The following is a 22123-nucleotide window of genomic DNA, read 5'->3' as shown; positions in this document are numbered from 1 at the left end:
CCTCATGTTCTTGGACTCATTTTAGAGTCCTTTGTAGACCTTCCAATATTTTGAAAGATGTTGAAAAACAATACCACCATTAAAATAAAACATGGGCTTGGTGCTTTTTGTTTCTGTTCATTTAAATTTAAGAAATTCATGAATGAGTAAATCATGGAAATTTATGTTTGTAATTTGAGCTCTTATGCAACTTAAGAATGTGTTAAACTTTCTAAGGAAAACGATCAGAGAATTTGATACCATATCAGTTGACATATGGAGCTCATATGCTGTGTGTCACAGTGCAAAGTGTGCAATTCACAATTGCTCTGTCAATCGTCATGAACCTCGAAAAAATCCATAGCCTTCCTCAGTATTTTTTGACTGTCATCCCTGTTCTGCAACAAATGCCACTGGTTTCCACCGCCACGTGTCTATGGGTTGCATGGAAAAACCATTTATATATAGTCCCAGAGCTGAGTTTGAGCATTCCAGCTCCCTTCTCCACATAAAATCATGGTGCCCATTTCTCTCCTTGTTTTTTCCTGTGTAATTATATCCTCCTCCATTGTTCAGTCTAGCACAGATGCAGATCAGTACAGCCCTTATGAAGGACGACAAGGAAGGTATGAAGAAGGAGATAATCCATATGTATTTGACAGAGAGAGATTCAGGACTATTTCAAGCTCTAGAGCTGGAGAAATCAAAGCTCTGCCTAACTTCAGGCAACAATCTGAGCTGTTCAAAGGGATTGAAAAATATATAATCACTTGCATTGAAATGAAGCCCAACTCCTTGTTGAAACCTCACTGCATTGATGCAGACTGGGTGCTCTTTGTTGTTGAAGGTAAGTAACAGTTATATCCAGACATTTTATAGAGCCTCTTTGCAATCAAATGAGGCCCAATTTCCTCCATTTTAATAATCTTTTTTTGCTTAAATACATCTATCTAAAAATCTGAAAAAAGATCTTTTTTTAATCTAAAAATCTGGAAAAAGGGTGTGAGAAATCAATTAAATCTTTTTGCTGTCAGCTTAAATTAGATCTTTTAGCTTAACATCAATTATTAGATTTTCTTACTCTCAGCTTAAACTAGACCTTTAAGCTCTCAGCTTACATATATCTATCTGACCAACTGTCAAAGAGATATGAATTAGATCTTTTCGCTGTCGGCTTAGATCTTTTAGCTCAACATCAATTAGAATTTTTCTCTGTCAGCTTAAATTAGATCTTTTAGCTCAACATCAATTAGAATTTTGACATCAATTAGATCATTTTACTGTCGGCTTTAATTAGATCTTTTAGCTCAACATCAACTAGATACATCTATCTAAAGAAAAGAAATGTCGAGAGATTTCAATTAATTTTTTTCTGTCATCTTAAATTAGATCTTTTAGATCTACATCAATTTAATTTTTTTCTGTCATCTTAAATTAGATCTTTTAGATCTACATCAATTAAATCTTTTTGCTGTCAGCTTAAGTTAGATCTTTTAGCTCAACATCAATTAGATACATCTATCTAAATGTTTGAGATTTTAGCTCTCAGCTTAAATACATCAATATCAAGAGATATCAATTGTAGAATGCCTTTCATGCATCTCGATATTAATAAAACTTTGGTACATTTGAAGAATTTTTTATATGTGAAAGTACATGGCAGGAAGTGGTCACATAGCCTATGTGCAGCAGGAGAGTAATAATTTGGTGCAGAGGAGATTAGAGGAAGGAGATGTATTTGTGGTTCCCGCTGGTCAACTTTTCTATCTCATAAACAGTGGTGGTCGACAAGTATTCCGCCTTGCCAATCTTCTCTATAACGGGGCCACTCCAGGACAATATCAGGTATGAATATGATTTTATTTTGTGGCATAGATTGAGTGTAAAAAGGTTTACAATGAATAAATGGGTGACTGTAATTCATGGCCATAGAAAACATAATCTCAAAAGTTCATAGTATCAAACAACTTTTAGCCAAAGTTTTTTGGGTCGTCAATTAACAGGGAGGTGATGGAGCTTTTGACTGTGTTACATGTATGTTGTATTGCAGCCTTTTTATGTGGCAGGAGTTAGAAATCCTGAGTCTGTTTTCTCAGCACTCAGTCGTGAAGTTCTGGAAGCTGCCTTTAATGTAAGAATATTAAAACATGGTGATAATGCCCACGTTAAAAGATTTAACTAAATGTCCTTTGTTTGACATCTATTAGGGAATTGATTGATTGATTATTTGTCTGTGTGATTTGAAGAGCAAGGAAGGTGTTGAACAAATGCTGAGTGGAAAAGAGGAGCAGAATCCGGGAGCTATTATTCAACTACATCCAGAAGAGTTAGAGAGGATTACAGGGGCGCAATCTAGAGAATCAATGCCTGCAGGACATGAGCAGAATCCCTTCAACATTTTAAGTCACAGACCAACTTTCCAGAATAACTATGGCAAAATTATTGAAGTTGATGAAAGAGAGCATTCTCAGTTAGGCCTACTAAAGGTCGTCGTTGCAGCTACAATCCTGGAATCTGTAAGTCTATCTAAGTCTTATTAGACGATGGCTTAAAATCACAAATTACATTAAGAGGTGGGTCTTCCACCTCCTAGCCTTAAGTCTGCGAGTCTTATTGGAAAAGCAAAGTTAGCCCAAGTCTTATTAGATTATAAAACACATTAACAGGTGGGTCTTCCACCTCCTAGCCTAAAGGCGTAGTGTGTGTCTTACTGAAAAAGTGACCTAAGTCTTATTAGAAGATGTCTTATCTTAAAATTATATTAATAGGTAAAATTACATTAGTACAAGAAAATGAAGCTACCTAAGTCTTATTAGAAGATGTCTTAATCTTAAAATTATATTAGTAGGTAAAATTACATTAGTACAAGAAAATGAAGCTAGCATCTGAGTTATTGGAATCTTACATTAATAGGTGGGTCTTCCACCTCTTAGTGTGAGTTCTTGAGTTATATTTCTATCTCTTAGTCTTATGGAAATGGAAATGTAACTCACTCATAGTCTTAGTCTTACTCATAGTCTTAACTCACTCTTAGTCTTAGTCTTACTCATAGGAAGAAAATGAAGTCTTACATTAATAGGTGGGTCTTCCACCTCTTAGTGTGAGTTCTTGAGTTATATTTCTATCTCTTAGTCTTATGGAAATGGAAATGTAACTCACTCATAGTTTTAGTCTTACTCATAGTCTTAACTCACTCTTAGTCTTAGTCTTACTCATAGGAAGAAAATGAAGCTAGCTTGAGTGGGTCTTCTAACATAAGTCTTACATCTTAAATCTTGAAATAGAAATGTAACTCACTCATAGTCTTAGTCTTCTAACATAAGTCTTAGTCTTCTAACATAAGTCTTACATCTTAAATCTTGAAATGGAAATGTAACTCACTCATAGTCTTAGTCTTACTCATATAGTCTTAACTCACTCTTAGTCTTAGTCTTACTCATAGGAAGAAAATGAAGCTAGCTTGGGTGGGTCTTCTAACATAAGTCTTACATCTTAAATCTTGAAATGGAAATGTAACTCACTCATAGTCTTAGTCTTACTCATAGTCTTAACTCACTCTTAGTCTTAGTCTTACTCATAGGAAGAAAATGAAGCTAGCTTGGGTGGGTCTTCTAACATAAGTCTTACATCTTAAATCACATTAATAGGTCTTCCACAAGTAATAGGTGGGTCTTAGTTACATTTCCATCTCTTAGTCTTATTGAAAAACAAAGCTAACATAAGTCTTACATCTTAAATCACATTAATAGGTCTTCCACCTCTTAGTGTGAGTTCTCTTAGTAAAACAAAGCTAACATAAGTCTTACATCTTAAATCACATTATTTCCATCTCTTAGTCTTATTGAAAAACAAAGCTAACATAAGTCTTACATCTTAAATCACATTAATAGGTCTAGGTCTTCCACCTCTTAGTGTGAGTTCTCTTAGTAAAACAAAGCTAACATAAGTCTTACATCTTAAATCACATTAATAGGTCTTCCACCTCTTAGTGTAAGTTCTCTTAGTGTGAGTTCTTAGTTACATTTCCATCTCTTAGTCTTAGCCTTAGTCTTATTGAAAAACAAAGCTAACATAAGTCTTACATCTTAAATCACATTAATAGGTGGATCTTTCATTCCACCTCCTTTTAGTGTCGATTTTATTGGAGGACATCTTAAATCACATTAATAACATTAATAGATAGGTTTAACATTAATAAGTGGGTTTTTTCATTTGGACATAGTCTTATTGGAAGCTAGCCTAAGTCTTACATCCTAAATCATCACATCTTAAATCACATTAATAACATTAATAGATAGGTTTAACATTAATAAGTGGGTTTTTTCGTCTGGACTTAGTCTTATTGGAAGCTAGCCTAAGTCTTACATCCTAAATCATCACATCTTAAATCACATTAATAACATTAATAGATAGGTTTAACATTAATAAGTGGGTTTTTTCGTTTGGACTTAGTCTTATTGGAAGCTAGCCTAAGTCTTACATCCTAAATCATCACATGTCTTACATCCTAAATCATCACATTAATAGGTGGATCTTCCACGTCTTAGTGTCACTCTTATTGGAGGACATTTTAAATCACATTAATATGTGGATCTTCCATCTCTTATTGTGAATCTTATTATTGCGAATCTTACTGGAAAAGCAAAGCTAGATTAACTTTTAGTGTTAGTTCATTAATAGGTGGATCTTCCACCTCTTATCTTCCACCTCTTAGTGTCACTCTTATTGGAGGACATTTTAAATCACATTAATATGTGGATCTTCCATCTCTTATTGTGAATCACTCTTATTCCTAAATCACATTAATAGTCTTCCACGTCTTAGTGTCACTCTTATTGGAGGACATTTTAAATCACATTAATATGTGGATCTTCCATCTCTTATTGTGAATCTTATTATTGCGAATCTTACTGGAAAAGCAAAGCTAGATTAACTTTTAGTGTTAGTTCATTAATAGGTGGATCTTCCACCTCTTATCTTCCACCTCTTAGTGTCACTCTTATTGGAGGACATTTTAAATCACATTAATATGTGGATCTTCCATCTCTTATTGTGAATCACTCTTATTCCTAAATCACATTAATAGTCTTCCACGTCTTAGTGTCACTCTTATTGGAGGACATTTTAAATCACATTAATATGTGGATCTTCCATCTCTTATTGTGAATCTTATTATTGCGAATCTTACTGGAAAAGCAAAGCTAGATTAACTTTTAGTGTTAGTTCATTAATAGGTGGATCTTCCACCTCTTATCTTCCACCTCTTAGTGTCACTCTTATTGGAGGACATTTTAAATCACATTAATATGTGGATCTTCCATCTCTTATTGTGAATCACTCTTATTCCTAAATCACATTAATAGTCTTCCACGTCTTAGTGTCACTCTTATTGGAGGACATTTTAAATCACATTAATATGTGGATCTTCCATCTCTTATTGTGAATATTATTATTGTGGATCTTACTGGAAAAGCAAAGCTAGATTAACTTTTAGTGTTAGTTCATTAATAGGTGGATCTTCCACCTCTTAGTGTCACTCTTATTGGAGGATATTTTAAATATTGGAAGCTAGCCTAAGTCTTATATCCTAAATCACATTAATAAGGTGGATCTTAGACCTCTTAGTGTCACTCTTATTTTAAATATTGGAAGCTAGCCTAAGTCTTATATCCTAAATCACATTAATAAGGTGGATCATAGACCTCTTAGTGTCACTCTTATTGGAGGACATTTTAAATCACATTAATATGTGGATCTTCCATCTCTTATTGTAAATCTTATTGGAAAAACAAAGCTAGATTAACTTTTAGTGTTAGTTAAATTATTGGAGAACATCTTAAATTACACTTAATAAGTGGGCCTTCCACCTCTTAGTGGAGCCTCACACAAAAAGTGAAGTTAGTCTAAGTTTAAGAGTAGACAAAAAGTGAAGTTAGTCTAAGTTTTAGTGCTATAGTTTTAGTGTTGCTCTTAAACAAAAAGTGAAGTTAGTCTAAGTTTTAGTGCTACTCTTAATGGAAAACAAAAAGTGAAGTTAGTCTAAGTTTTAGTGCTATTCTTAATGGAAAACAAAACATTCATATGAGTAGATAGATCTTACATCTCATAGTGGAATCTTACTGAAAAAAGAAAAGCTAGCCTAAGTTTTAGTTAGTCTTACTAAAGTCTAAGTGTTATTTGAAAAAACAAAGCTAGCCTAAGTTTTAGCGTAGTTTTAGTCTTAGTGTTAGTCTTAGTGTTAGTCTTACATCACACTAATAGGTGGGTCTTCCATCTCCTAGTCTAAAGCTAGCCTAAGTTTTAGCGTAGTTTTAGTGTTAGTCTTAGTAGAGGTAATAGGTGGGTCTTCCATCTCCTAGTCTAAAGCTAACCTAAGTTTTAGCGTAGTTTTAGTGTTAGTCTTACTAGAGGACATCTTAAATCACACTAATAAGTGGGTCTTCCATCTCTTAGTCTAAATCTAGCCTAAGTATTAGCGTAGTTTTAGTGTTAGTCTTACTAGAGGACATCTTAAATCACACTAATAGGTGGGTCTTCCATCTCCTACTCTAAGCTTTTATTGAAAAAACAAACCTAGTCTAAGTTTTATCATAAAAGAAAAAACTAGCTTCTGAACATCTTAGATCACACTAATAAATGTGTCTCTCACCTATTCTGCTGAGTTTTATTGAAAAAGAGAAGTTATAAGTTAGTTTTAGAAAATCAAACTAATAAATGGGTCTTTCACCTATTCTTCTGAGTTTTATTGAAAAAGAGAAGTTATAAGTTAGTTTTAGAAAATCAAACTTTACAATGTGTTATTCAAGTCCAACAATAATTTTGCTCCACAAGTAATGTTTATAATGTTATCAAATGATGATTTGAATTGATGTGTCAACAGGGATCCATGTTAGTTCCTAATTACAATACAAGAGCCACTAAATTTGGCATAATGTGTTATTCAAGTCCAACAATAATTTCGCTCTACAAGTAATGTTTATAATGTTATCAAATGATGATTTGAATTGATGTGTCAACAGGGATCCATGTTAGTTCCTAATTACAATACAAGAGCCACTAAATTTGGCATAGTTATCAATGGTGAGGGGATCCTAGAAATGGCATGCCCACATCTTGCAGGCGGAGGTGGGGGAAGATCTTATGGAGGAGGAGGAGGAGGAGGGCAAGGGCAATATGAAGAAGGACAACAAAGAGACATTTCTTACCAAAAAGTGAGGGCAAGACTAAGACCAGGCATTGTTTTCATGGTTCCAAGAGCCCATCCCTACACTACAATTGCTTCTCCAGGTCGCCCACTTCTCATCTTATGCTTTGAGGTCACTGATCATCGCAATATAAGGAAGTTCCTCACAGGTAAATAACTTCAAGTAGTAATACACTAAAATAGCTTTGAGAATATATCTAATGGAGAGGAGGTTTCTTATTTATGTGTTTTATATTTGTTGCAGGAAAAAACAATGTACTTAAAGAGTTAGACAAGAGAGTTCTTGGGAGATCTTTCGGGATACATCCAGAAGAGATGAGTAGAATTTTGGAATCACAAAAGAATGAAGTGATTGTGAGGGGACCAAATCAGATGGGTGATAACCAAGGCCCAATGAGCTTCTAGGCTTACTACTACATAAATATATGTATAGATACATATATACAATAATGAACCTTTGGGAGTGTGAATATTTTGATCTAAGTCTCTCCCCAAGTTTGAAGACTAAAGGAACTTACTTTGGCTTATTTCAAACAATATAGATTAGATCAAACAATATAGATTAGATCCAACAAGTAATCAACTATATGCATTAAAATATGTTAGAATTTTTCTTTTAATGAGTTTAGAATTTCATATATCAATTTTTTATAATGACATTTAATATATTCTAATTAATTATTTAAATACTCACTTTTATTAAAAAATATATATTATTTAATATTTCAATTATTTAAATATATATAGTGAACTTAAAATATGGCCATTACTCAATGTTTAAGTATTGGTTTTGATCTTCCAATACTGCCATATATTATTCAAAATACCATATTTCATATATTGAAAATTCATTGCTATCATTTTCTTGCAACCTTTTGCGAGCTTCATTTCTTCATTTCGTAATGTCTTTCATACTTCTTTTCTAAATTTTAGGTAATATAAGAATGTTTTTATCTTGGTATATACGTGCATTATGAGTTTTCATAAGTTTTTAAAATTTTGTATGTTTCATTTTTTTAATTATTTTTAAGATGGATTTAAAGTTGTTAAAGAAGCATCATTATGAACTGATGAATGTTCCATTTCATTCAGTAGGATGGTGAATGTGGGGATTATGGTTTCTATATTAACAGTTTCTTTAAATCATTTATCCTCTTCAAAGTAAAAGTGACATCATTTATCCTCTTCAAAGTAAAAGTGACATGCTTGGATTTATTTTTGTTCCTCTTTGAATGTGGTGATATATCTCAATTTTGAATTGATGGGAGATATATTTAGATAAATAGTGTCAAAGACACAGTTTCGAAGGATAATTTGCTTAATATATCTAATCTATTAAATAAGATTAGATTTGGAAGGATAATTTTCTTGTATTTATCTAATCTTATTTAAGGATAATTTGCTTAATATATCTAATCTATTAAATAAGATTAGATTTGGAAGGATAATTTTCTTTGTATTTATCTAATCTTAGTAAATAAGATTAGATTGGAAGAATAATGTGTTTAATTGACATCAAATGTTAATCAATTGAAAAAGTTTTTTAAAATTGTATGATTTTAATCAAATTGAAAAACTTTTACATCTTTGAATAACCGTAAAATTGTATGATTTTAAATTAATGACATTACATTTAAAAGTCTATATATAAAAATAACTTTTACATCTTTGGATAACTGTAAAAAATTGTATGATTTTAAATTAATGGCATTACATTTAAAAGTCTATATATAGAAATCATGGCTATTAGAAATCGAGTGTTTAAGGCATTAGAGACCTTATAAATTAATGGCTATAAATTGTTTGAGGATATGTAAAATTTACATGCTCAACATATTATCATTAAAATAATATATCCCATATGTCTTCACAACATTTGAAAAATGATTTAAATGATTCACACTTAGATAACAACATCTATGAACTAGTTGAGCATTAGATATCATTCAAAATGTTCGTCCCTTAGACTATTAAGCTCCTCTATAATACCCCACTCACTCTTTGATAGATGTTTCACATGCCATTCTACCTTGAATTCATCTACCTATCATATGCCTTTATATTGTTTGTCAGCCCTTTAAACACAATTCTAACTAAAAACCATGTTGGGCCCTACTAGTAGTTCTAGAATCATCTTGGGGAGCCGACATATACTTGGTGCTTGATTTTGTCTTTTCTTCCATCGATCCTCATTCATGGGTGAATTGGATACTTTATAAAAATATAAAAATGTCGACAAATAAAGAAAACTCGTCTACCAAACACTTTTCAAGAAAACACTTTTCTCGCTCTTAAAGCAGGTCAGCATTTTGGATGAGGTTTTGAATATATAAAGGAGTCTACCACTTTTTAACATTTTCACTATGGAAAGCGGGAAGCCTATAACATAAAGGAGGAGGAATATGATTATAATTTTTAATAGCCCAAGCTTGTTGAAATACAGGTAAGACTTTCCCAAGAAAATAAGAACATTTGACATTTACAGTTTTTTTATGTTTTCATGATGAACACCAAACTTTGTGAGCATTCGAAAAGGTAAGAAATTAAAACGTTTTAGTTTAGATTTTCATACTATTATTAGTTTTTGAATATTATTGCAATCAATCAATATTAAGAATTAAATTTTTTTAGCAAAAAACTTATAGTTCATATTTATTTTATATTTTATATAATTATAAATATATCATTTTTCTTTATTTCTATTGGTTTATATTGAAAACAGTACGCAAAAATTCAATTTTCTTAGTGTAAAATTGTATATTTATTTCTTCATTGATGATATTGTACTAAAAAAAGCCTACTATTAATAATAAATTCATTAATAATGTCCTCACAACAATTAGACAAAATATATACCTTTCCTTTTTTGTACGAGAAATTAATACCAAAGTACAATGAAAATTAGTGTTGAAGGCATATTCCATGTATAAATCAATGTAAATAAAATATTGAGTATATTTTAAGTTGAATAGCAAAATGTTATATCAATTGCTTTTGGTTTTCCACGACTACTAACTAACAATTGCACCTTGGTGTGCAATGGGTACGCCGAAGAGGTGTGGAAGGTCAATAAGCGAAAGAGAGGGAGAGGGAGAGAACAATATAAAGAGAAGGATATGAAGATAAAGAAAGGAGAGAGGGAGAGAGAAAAATAGAGGTAGAAATATAAAGTGATATATTGGGAGAGGTAGATGGAGGTGGAAGAAGAAATATGGAGAGAAAGAGATAAAGAGCCAAAGAGATATAAGTATAGAATTCTAGGGAGAGGGAGAGAGATGGATGGATAGAGGGAGGGAGATATGTGTAGAGAGAGAGAGAGAGAGAGAGGGGGGGGGGGGAGTGAGAGATAGATGGCGATATAGAGAGATAGAGAGAAATAGGGAAAGAGATAGAGAGATAGGGAGAGAGAGTAAGGGAGATATAGGTAGAGAAATATATGGAAAGAGAGGGAGGGGGGAGGGAGAGATAGCTCAATAGATAAGATAGGGACTGAGAGAGGAAGTCATATAAATAGAGGAAGATATAGAGAGATAGATGAGGATATGGAGAGAGATAAGGAGATAGAGGTAGAAAGATATGGATAGAAAGAGAGGGAGATATCAATATAGAGAGAGGGGGAGAAAGGAATCTAGTTGGAAGGAGATAGGGGGAGCGAGAGGGAGAGTGATCAGAAGAAAATTTGAAAATATTATTATATATTTTCTTAATTTTTCTATATGTTAGTAAATGGCATTTTTGAAAGCCTTCAGGGCATTTTTAGCCCTTGAAAGTGGTGAAAGAGTTTAAGATTTCGCCTACAACTCTTGGAGACCTTTCCAATGAGTTAAATGGTTCGTAATTTTGAGTCTTGTGCAGAAAGTTATGCCTAATTAAAGTTAGGACAAATTTTATATATTTTTTTCATAAATTACGTAGTTTTAGATTTTATTATGTAAATAAACCTGATATGACTTGTTATCACTGTTTAAAATTGGGTCTTCTTTTCCCATAATTGGCTATGGTTCATTGATTTTTCTTCGAATAGGGTGTAATCTCAAGTGCTTCAGCTTTGTTCTAAACCTTAGAGGTTTAAGGGTTTTGATTTTTTAGATTTTATCCTTTTGTAAACCCTCTGGTTTCTAATCTTCTGTTACTTTATTTACTTAAGTTATGGGTCGTGGGGTCGTAGGAGGTGTTCCCCCTTATTGTTTGCCTAGGCGGTTACGTTGATTATTTGAAAAATTTATGCCTTGTATGCTTTTCTTCTAAAGTTGTCGGGCCCGGTAATTAGTTATCAGTTTGAGAGATGATCCAACGGTCCGCGCTATTTCGCAAGGGTAAAATGCTCACCCTTTAGGCCCGTGAAATAGCGAGAATTAACGAGGACCGTCCATGTGTCATGATGGAGGAAGTAAAGGGTATAGCTGTCAAAGGTGGTTGAAGCCCCATGGCTTTCTTCTAGCGTATTAAAAGGTAACACATGGCACAAGGCACCACAGTCGGTGGGTTAGGATTAAAAGTTCAAAGTGGGCCCCAGAGATGACCTGGCAGGAACAGCTGTTAACAATCTATTGAGACCCTGTGGATTCTTTCTGGCAAGTGACAGAGTGACAAGTCAGCTCCGAAGGTGACTGGATGCCAGGTGTTAGTGACATGTCCACGGGCCCACCGTTCCTGAGAACCTTTTCAGAGGATTAAATGCCGATTAACTGCAGGGATGATCCGACGGTCCGCGCTATTTCGCAAGGGTAAAATGCTCACCCTTTAGGCCCGCGAAATAGCGAGAATTAATGAGGACCGTCCATGTGTCATGATGATGACGTGAGAGATAGACCTATTGAGACGAAAGTGGGGCCCCTCGTGGTTTCTTTTGGGCGAATGAGAAAATGACAAGTTAGCGCCGCAGGTGACTGGATGCCAGGTGTTAGTGACATGTCCACGGGCCCACCGTTCCTGAGAACCTTTTCAGAGGATTAAATGTCGATTAACTGCAGGGATGATCCGACGGTCCGCGCTATTTTGCAAGGGTAAAATGCTCACCCTTTAGGCCCGAGAAATAGTGAGAATTAACGAGGACCGTCCACGTGTCATGATGATGACATGGTCAAAAAGTGAGCCCGTCACAGTATAAAGAAAGACACGCAGTCAGTATCAAGTGGAATGTGAAGGGATTTTTAAGGCCAATGGTTGGATGCCACGTGGTATTATGTAGCCAATAGAAAAGCGGGACCCAGACTAAAGACAAAGCCGTCAGTAACCAAAGGTAACAGTGAAACACTTGCAGGAATGTTATGACCCGTTGGAGCAAAAAATACGAATTCTCGTATGAATTCGATTTTGAAGGGACGGCCGAAGCATGCGGAATCAATGTTATAGTTAAGGCCCTGAGTATAGGTATTTGATTTCCTAACAACCTAGTAAAGATATCTTTTAAAAGATTTTGCAGAAGAGCAGACGCAAAGTTATCTTTTTCAGATACAAAGCAAGCGGTTCAGTTGCAGAGCAAATTTCAAGCAAGCATCAGGTTCTCTCATATTTTGTAGCAATTCTTGTGTGGTGTTTTAAGTAGAATCATTCTCGTGTTGCAGGATTGTTCAAGAGTGATATTCATTTTCTTGCATTTTCAAATGGCTCCTAAAAGGGAATTTTCTGGCAAGGTTAATTATTTAGAAAGAAGTGTATGTGATGATTTTTTAGAACAGTTGACGTTGTCAACTAACCAGGCATCAAAGGCCAAAGAGTTAGTGCCCAGGGCTCCCCGTCTGAAGATAGGAGAAGGGTTGTATGACAAAGGTAATTGGCTGAGAGACCCACGGGTTGGACTGTCCCGGTTGGGGCTGTTTAGAGTCAGGTTTGGAATGAGAAATTCTCCCGCTCCTCAAAACAGTACTTGGGAACTAGATGTTGGGAAATTAGTAGTCCCAGGGGTATTCATGGATACAGACCTACTAACCCAAATGGCATTGAATTATGATCCAGTCACAAGATGCATCCGGGATGTAAATGGAAAAACCCTTGTGGAAATTAATGCGGAAGAATTAAGGACAGCATTTGGGCTCAATGAGTTCACAAACTTCTTGGAACCCATAAATTTCACATCACTAGCCCAAGTGTACAGTGCACAGAGGAGTCATCTCAGGAATGGGCCTCTTAAAGAACTTTTTCTGAAAGTAGGAGGGTTAGCAATTGGAGAGCGCCCCTGAAAAGATAGAAGAGGTTGCAACCGAACAACCTATTGAACAAACTGCAGAGGCTGAAAAGAGCGCATAACTGCCTTCACGCAAAAACTGCAATCTCTTCAATTTTTGAAATTTTTGTAACAAACTCTCCTCGAGAAGTCCGAAGCTTTGTGCATCCATGTTGTTATAAATGGATACCAGGACTAGAGGGAAGGGGGATCACAAATTTTTGTAAGAAAATGCTGCAGAAATTTATCTGAGTCTTTCCAAAGTTCAATGGAGAATCAGAATTTCTTGTAATATTTCTTGAAATGAATATCAATAGACAGGCCATTGGTTTTGAGTAAAGCTTTGTGTTGTCTTCAAGTTTGTTCACAAATTTATTTACTATCTTTATTCTGAATAATCCAGGGTTGTTTAGTTTAAATGGAATTGCAAAGCAATCTCAGTATAAGTGTTTGTTAGCTTTTCTCTTCAGGAGGGAAATTAAATACGCGGGATCACTCATACCAGTAAATTCTTTGGAAGGAACTTTGAATTTTGAGGACCATAGCTTAGTCTAGAATGATTGAATTCTTGTATGTGTCAGGCATGTATAAGGATAAGTGGAAACCGAGCCGACGGGAAGCATAAAGATATATTGTTTCAGGAGTTTTATTTGATTTTAGGTGACTCTGTAACCCTAGATAAGGCACTGGTATTAATCAAGGTTGTTTATTGCATACTTTGTTGATCAAAAATGCTAAAGTTAAGTATAGTTTCCATTCTTTGTTTTCAGTTGATTTCAAGGTGAACAAATCCACTGGTTTTCTGGACTGGTTTGCTGTGGGTTTATTGTTTGAAAGTGTGAAATTAATTCACAAAGGTATACCCACCTGGGCTCTAAGGAAGCCCGAAGTGTAGAAGGTCTAATCAAACCTTTTCATATGTTGTCTCTGGAATTTCCTTGCCTCTGATGTCTTCTCGGCACCCAGTTTAAATCATATTATTCTAAGGACATTGAAGGGAATCAAATTTTGAGGACAACATGACTGTTGGTTTTTCGATTCTCAAGGAGTTGTTGGTGACCCTTGGAATCCCTTGGACTACTATATGTTGGATTTTTTAATCGAATACAATACTTTTTGGCTTGCTTCAATTCTATATTATCTTGTTCATCTACAAGACCGCAAGTTCTCACTTAGGTGTTGTCGTCTGAATCCATAATTTGGATCAATGGTATTAGAGCAAGTTCGCTCATGTATGTCATATCACACACGATCAACATATCAAAGACTGAGTTGGAAACAAGGAATCATTCAAACTAACTTCCTTTGAAACGCACATGATCGCAGATGGCTAAGTTGCAGACTGATGAAGACATTAAAGCATTGGTTGCAAATGCATTAACAAAACAACGAGAAGAAATGATGGAGCAGTTCAAGTAGATGCTGGAAAGTCATGGGTCACCTACAAACCCACCATTCACAGGGTATACACCATTCAAGGTGCAAGTATATTTTGATATACCCACCTTTCAAGGAACGATTGATGCAGATGTTGTTGATGACTGGGTTTCAAAACTGGAAAGATATTTCTCTGTCAACCAGTTCTCAGATGAAGAGAAAATAACTTTCGCTCTTCTCAAAGCTGAAAATCATGTGAAAGATTCTTGGGAAGTGAAGTTAGCAACCAAGGTAGCAGAAACGGGCACTACGTTCATCTTTTATCAAAAACCCACATGGGGAGAATTCATGGAGCACATAAAGGAAGAATATTTTCCTATAGATACATATGAACATAAATATATGTAGTGGCAATTGCTTCGACAGAAAAAAGACCAAACTGTTCAAGAATATACTAATTTGTTTCATGCTTTAACAGCAAAACTTGGCATCAAAGATTGTGAGAAGCACAAAGTTTTAAAATATCAGAGTGGACTCCATAGGTATATTCAAACCGAAATGGAATTCCTAAACATAGAGAGTTTACCTAGTGCATATAAATTTGCTACAAAAATTGAGGAGAAACTCAAACAGAAAGGAAGGAGGAATAACTTCGCAAATAACAGATAGAAGAGCTCCAAGGAATCTCCTCCCAATTCACCAATGAAAAAGGCATGGGGTATGAAGAAGATGCAAGAGAACAAACAATATGTGGTGTGAATTCCATAAGAGTCCCTCTCACAACACAAAAGATTGCAGAACCATAAAAAGTTTAATGATGGAGACACATGAGGACAAGGAAGAACCTCAGGTAGCAGAATCTTGTCCAAAAGAAAGTCATGAACGGGTCATTGAGGCTGATCCATACGCAATGGTAGCTAATACAAAGATATTGCCCTAAGAGGATGAGGAGAGATTGTTTCACTCACAAATGTGGGTCGAAGGAAAAGCCCTGCACTTTATTGTTGATAGTGGAAGTCAAAAGAACCTAATATCAGCAGAGACCGTGAAAAGATTGAATCTGAAAACAACAGCACATCTGCAACCCTATTCTATGGGATCATGGGTAAGTCAAGGGAGAGATATCCAAGTGCACCAGCAGTGTCACATTTCCTACTCTATAAAGCCTTTCAGAGATGAAATAATATGTGATGTGGCTTCTTTAGATGTTTGTGATGTTTTGTTGGACAACCATATATGTACCAGTGCCATGGTGTCTATGAATCCAGACCTCGCATCGTGACAATCAGATTGGGTGAGCAGAAATACCAAATACCAGAGGTAAGCCCTGCATACACTACCTCTTTGATTAGTGCTAAGCAAGGTAGGAGGTTGGTTGTCAAAACAGGAACATTCATATTATTAATGATTCATTATGAAGAAGAAAGGAAGTCTGTATATAATTCCAATGACATCACAAACACCACAACACAACAGAAAAGATCCATGGACCAAATTTTGATAAAATATGAGAATTTGTTTAAGTTGCCAACTAGGGTACCTACACACTGCCAAGTAAGACACACTATTGGTAACTAGGTGTCGTGTTTCCTTCTTTAAGACGAGTTCCCTCAAAATCACTCCTCTTACATCTTCAGTGAATCCTTCAACTCATTGAGGTTCACTCTCTTTGGAAAACTTGTCATGTTAGATCATACATCCTTTAGTTTATACATGTAGTCATTTCCTTCATTACAATCTTGAGTATATTATTTATAATTTTTTCAAATTCTTTCCTTTTGTTTGCTTAAATTTATGTCACTATAGTATTGTTTTAATTCTAGAAAATTTTAATAGTATTCTTATGTTACTCATATTAAATCTAACATAGTATCAAATGAAGACAATTTAGGTGGTATTTAGATTTCAAATCTAGATATTGAATCACAAACTAATAATTTTAATTTTAAATAAATCAAGTTTCTATTTTTTATTTCACTCTTAAGCTCTTTTTAAATATTTATTTGTTCCTCTTCACTTCTTTTTATGAAAATATCCTCTCTCTCTCTCTCTCTCTCTCTCTCTCTCTCTCTCTCTCTCTCTCTCTCTCTCTCTCTCTCTCTCTCTCTCTCTCTCTCTCTCTCTCTCTCTCTCTCTCTCTCTCTCTCTCTCTCTCTCTCTCTCTCTCTCTCTCTCTCTCACTCACACACACACACACACACACCCACACGCACACGCACACGCACACACACGCACATGCACATGCACACACACGCACACGCACACACACGCACACCATGTTACTCCATCCTTATTTATATCTCTATATCTCTCTCACTCACACACTTACTCTCTATTTCTCTCTCCCTATCTCTATCTCTCTATCTTTATATGTCACTCTTCCCCCCTCTATCTCTATATTCAAATATTTTCTCTCCCTCTCTATCTATATCTCATTATTTATATATCTCTCTTATTCACTCCATCTCTCCCCTATCTCTGTTTCTCTCTCCCTCTATGTATATATTTGTATCTCACTACTTCTCGTTGTATATCACCTCTTGTATCTTTACCTTTCTATCTTTCTGTCTCCCCCTCTCTCATTATCTCCCTCTTTCTCTCCCCTTTTAGGTATCTTTCCTTCTCTATAATTTATATTTATATATATCTCACCTCTTTTATCTTTCCCAAGTTATGTATATATCTCTATCTCTCCTTCTCTTTCCTATCTCTCCCTCTTTCTATGTCCATCTCTTCTTCTCTCCACTATTTCTCTCTCTTCCTCTGCCTCTCTTTATCTCTCTCAATCATATACACACATGTTCACTATATCTCTATCTATATCTCTATCCTTATCTCTGATAACTTAATGATGAGCGAATAGTACCAAACCAGTACTGAGAGGGGGGGGTGAATTAGTACAGACAAAAATACAGTCCAAAACCGGTTTGACAACAGACACTTCAAATGACTGGCAGACAGTGACACCAGTTTGAAACAGAGTGCAACCGGTAAAGCTAAGAATGTCTGAGACAAGCATTAACCGGTTACTCACTTAGCTTTTCACTCAACTCGAGACTACACTACCATTTCACCCTTATGCATAAATAGGTAATCTATCATCAGATCATAATAACAGTTAGTTCAACATGTTTTATTGACAAGCATAAAACACAGAACCATCATATGCTTGACAGACAATAGCAAAGCATCACACATGACACACATATTTTTCACGTGGAAACCCAACTGGGAAAAACCACGATGGGGATGAATACCCACAAGCTATTTTTGAACTCTTTAGAAGTCCGCTCTATTAGGAGCCTTGTCCAGTTAGAGACATTACAAAAGGTTCTACTAGGAACCGATCCTGTTAGAGATCACCCGGTTAAGGGATGGCTACAATACCCAGTTAAGGGTTAAACCTTGTTAAAGGTTACCTTGTTAGAGGATTTCAAGAACTCAATAGCTAAAGGATTCTGAACTCAGTAGCTTTGAGTTACCCTGTTAAAGGATTTTCAGCAAGTCGGTTAAGGCTACCCTGTTAAGGGATTTTCCGACTGTTGAGATGGTTAGAGATCAACAAGTATTACAATGATCTGGTAACAACACTCAATGCCAATGCAGATCCGCTTAAGCTCCTCTTCACCTTCTGCACTTACACTCTACAGGTATCACTTCTCTCCTTTTGGTTTGGCAATAATCACATATCCCTTCTCTTGGATACACACACACAACTTTTGCCAACAACCTCAGAAAGAGACACAACATCGACCTTATAGGAAAATAGATAGGTCGATAGCATAAACCCTAAACCCTAAACCAGTTAGGTTAAGGAATTCAAACGGTTCAATCTTGACCGTTGAGCACACTGCATTAAATGCAGCGGATCTTGATCCAAACTCAAGACATTCTCCATCATCCATTTCCACCGATTTTATGGCGGCTGATAACCCATCACATGTTATCATTGTTTTACAAACTTTACACATTCCCGAGGTAGATAGGAACAATCTCCCTCATGCAAGATCCTTCACGCACATAGGCTTGCGTGGCAACACGATCTGTTCTTCTTTACAATGCTAACTCATCACACAATATCATCGGTTGAGCCACACAGGCTTGAAGCATATCAACCGGAAACCCTAAAGTTGAGACTACCAACCGGTAGTCATACAATACTTCCATATGCTGATTCCCATAACTATATGTCGGTTCATCATGAACAAGCACACCGCTTCACTTTGGCACAAATGTTGGTTCACAGTGTTATACCGGTTCACACCTCTTCATCATATTGACATCAATGACAACATACAATGTCATTATGTCCTCATAATGATTCACATAATGCCAACAATCTCTGTATTTTAGCCTCTATATCCCTCTTTCCGCATCTCTCAATACCTTTCTCTACTACTTGTCTTTGTCACCTTCCTCTCTCACTCTTTCCCCCTTTATCTCTAAACAAACCAAATCCTTTTCTATTTTCTACTCTAAACTAACCACACTATTGGTAGGAACTTGACGCATTGCGCCCCTTTTTAATTAAGTTCAACAATCAATTATTTCTATCATGAATTTGAGATTCATTAATTATTAAAATATTAAGTGTGTAATTAAATATTTTAATCAATATATGATCACATCAAATCTTCTTCTTGTACAAATTGATAAGTTTTTAATCCACAAAGTAATAGAAAAATATTTAACCTTCCAGTTATAATTCTAACCTATTTTTGTTCCTCTTTAATTCAACTAAATTATTAATTTGAATGAAGAATGAACAAGAGACGTATTGTGTCAAGTTCCTACCAATGGTGAGATGTTTTGGATTAGTGTAAAGATTTGGTGGGAGAAGCATTTGGGTTAAGCAACAAGTCAATATATTATGTTTGTATTGTGCAACCTAATTTTGTTGTAGATATTTGCTTTTGTACAACAAACTATGTAATTGGAGCGAAGACTGTGAACTTGGTAAGTTTTGTAACACCTTCTTTTTTGTATGAACTATGATTACTTTATAATTTGTAGAAGCAACATAAGTGAATTGGAAAAATTCAAGGTTAACAAATAAACTTTAGTAAATAATGGGTATGTTGTATTGACATTTGTCCTATTAGCATCAAATAGAATTGTTTTTTTAAATTGTGCCAGTACATTGAATTCCACACAAACGTCATAGATCTAGTGTTCAAACTTATTTTGTCTTCCTCTTAAACCATTTTCCTTGATTTAAATTGGGAAAAATAGAAATATGCAACAAATTTTATACAAGTCATATTTGTCTTTTATGAAATTGCTTGGAATGCATAATATAAGATCAGATGCATAGAAAAATTGACTTGTATCAATGTAACTATATATTGTTGTACTATGGAAACAAACTAACAACTTTACCTATTGTTGGAGGCCAAAAATATCCTTGTTTTGAATCATTAAAGTAGATTAGTGAACACGGGCCATACATTATTTTGTTGAGCCAAAGTGAGGAAGATAGAAATTAATACATAATGTTATGTTTCAGTATGAAGATCAATTGTAAAATAAAGTAAATGCAAAAATAAATTCCATAGTGTTGTCACTAATTTCAGCTAGTCTGAATCGTGGGACAACCCCTACGAAACTTGTCCATTTCATAGCCTACATCCTCCAAGGTCGATCGACTTCCCTCGTAAGTCATGTTGGTTTGCATCTTCGTTTTTGTTGTTTTTGTTTTCATGTTTTTTCCTTGATCTTTTATTTCATCTTTTGATTGCACTTCAGGTTTTAAAACCCAAAATGAAGTGTTTCTTGTGTTTTCATGCACATCGGATTTTAAAACCTAAAGTGCAGTTTTCGTCTGCAAAGTAGTGTAGGTCAGGTTTTAAAACCTGACCTACAAGTCTGCCTATCGATGGGTCGGGTTTTAAGGTCTTCCCCATTGGCAGGTTGGGTTTTAAAACTCGACCTGCTAGCCTCTTTTACTGTCAAATCGGGTTTTAAAGCCCAACCTGTCGGTCTTTTTCTGCACATGTGCAGGTCGGGTTTTAAAACCCGACCGACAACCTGGGTTTTGCCAAACAACAGATTGGGTTTTAAAACCCGACCTGCAGTCTTGACCTGCAACATTAGCAGAAAAACCTGATCTGCCAATATGACCTACCCAAGTGCAGATCAAGTTTTAAAACCCGATCTGCTGATTTTTCTATCTTTTTGTCTAAGGGTAATTTTGATCTTTCAGGCATCATTATGGGTCTTTGATGGTGAATATTGATTTTCATGAAGAAAATGTTGCAGATTTTGGCAGATGACTGATCCTTCTCCGAGTAAATCCGAAGGGAGGAAAATGAAGAATAAAGTGTCATCGACACTAAGTAGAATTCATGTAGTGGCATCTTTTCTTACTAAAATTTTTCTTGCAGTTGCATTTTTATTTTATGCAGTAGTTGTAGTCAAGTGGGACTCTGCAGTTGAATTAGTCAACTATAGCCACATTTTTCTCGACTCCTTTCCTATAAAAGGAGGAACCTCATTTGTAAATATTTATCTTTTATATGCTTATCAAAAACTCTGTCGAATTGTCGCCTCAAGTGAGACTTTGAGCTCTTTTGTTGTGATAATTAATCAAGTAAATAAAGAACACAATTCTCTTTGTTTCCAAACTTTGAGTTGGACAAGAAATTGTGTATATAAGTGAATGTTCTTTCATTCATTGCTTATATATATGTTCTTTAATTCCTTGATGGTATTGGTGTTTAGTTTATGCTATTAAAGGAGAATTCTAATTGTGATTATAGAATTTGAGCTATCTTTCATATTTCAAAAATCTAATTGTGATATGGTGATTAAGCGAGAGGCTTTGTGCGACTATTGATTACTTTTGGTTAATGAAAGTTTCACCTATAACTTGAAGACTTTGAGTTGCAAGTTATAATAGTTATTGTTACCTATTTTCGCTACTAGCTCAATTAGATACAGGAAAAGTAAAATTCAGCATGTGGGTTAAAATGTGGCTCCCACGAGGGTTGAGCCTAGCATGTTGATGGAGATGGGTTTCTTTGCAGTTTTTGAATTTTTGCCTTATCGGCAAGACCTACCTCAATCGACAAGACTTACCCCGATGAGCAAGCATAGGCGTGGAGTGGTTGTATCGGGTATCGACAGGCAAGGTTCTCCCCTACGCCGACGCCCGATAGAAAAGTGGACAGACTGGAGTAAGTCATCGTCTATTGAAAGGAGCTCGTTTCATGTTATTCTGATGGAAAGGCCTAGGCATAGACCATTTATCCTACATTGGACGCGCAGAGGAAATTCATCGCATTTAAAGGCAAAGTTGCATATATCCTTAGTGTCAAAGCTTACGGGATTTTAACAAGGAGAAGCTTAGCATTGGTGGGTCCCCCACATGCATGTGCATCTCGAGGCACCCAAATTTT

The 22123-nt window shown here is 35.3% G+C and overlaps 1 protein-coding gene across 1 annotated transcript; it reads left to right on the top strand.

The window, feature by feature from the left end:
- Positions 1 to 460: 460 nt before the first annotated feature.
- Positions 461 to 7666, top strand: LOC131061990 (vicilin Pin k 2.0101-like). The gene is made up of 6 exons (XM_059221450.1): positions 461 to 826; positions 1643 to 1824; positions 2030 to 2110; positions 2226 to 2495; positions 6999 to 7332; positions 7428 to 7666. The coding sequence occupies exons 1-6, from the start codon at positions 496 to 498 to the stop codon at positions 7586 to 7588; spliced, it is 1359 nt and encodes a 452-aa protein (XP_059077433.1). The 5' UTR covers positions 461 to 495; the 3' UTR covers positions 7589 to 7666.
- The last annotated feature ends 14457 nt before the right edge of the window (positions 7667 to 22123 follow it).

This window comes from Cryptomeria japonica, chromosome 5 (assembly GCF_030272615.1).
Source record: "Cryptomeria japonica chromosome 5, Sugi_1.0, whole genome shotgun sequence".
In the NCBI taxonomy this organism is placed as follows: Eukaryota; Viridiplantae; Streptophyta; class Pinopsida; order Cupressales; family Cupressaceae; genus Cryptomeria; species Cryptomeria japonica.
This window is presented reverse-complemented; position numbering and strand designations above follow the sequence as displayed.

Excerpts from the sequence above, each read along its gene's own strand:
- LOC131061990 (XM_059221450.1), top strand. The coding sequence starts at position 496 with ATGGTGCCCATTTCTCTCCTTGTTTTTTCCTGTGTAATTATATCCTCC. Across the intron at positions 2,111-2,225 it reads TTCTGGAAGCTGCCTTTAAT|AGCAAGGAAGGTGTTGAACA; the intron begins GTAAGAATATTA and ends TGTGATTTGAAG. Across the intron at positions 7,333-7,427 it reads TATAAGGAAGTTCCTCACAG|GAAAAAACAATGTACTTAAA; the intron begins GTAAATAACTTC and ends TATTTGTTGCAG.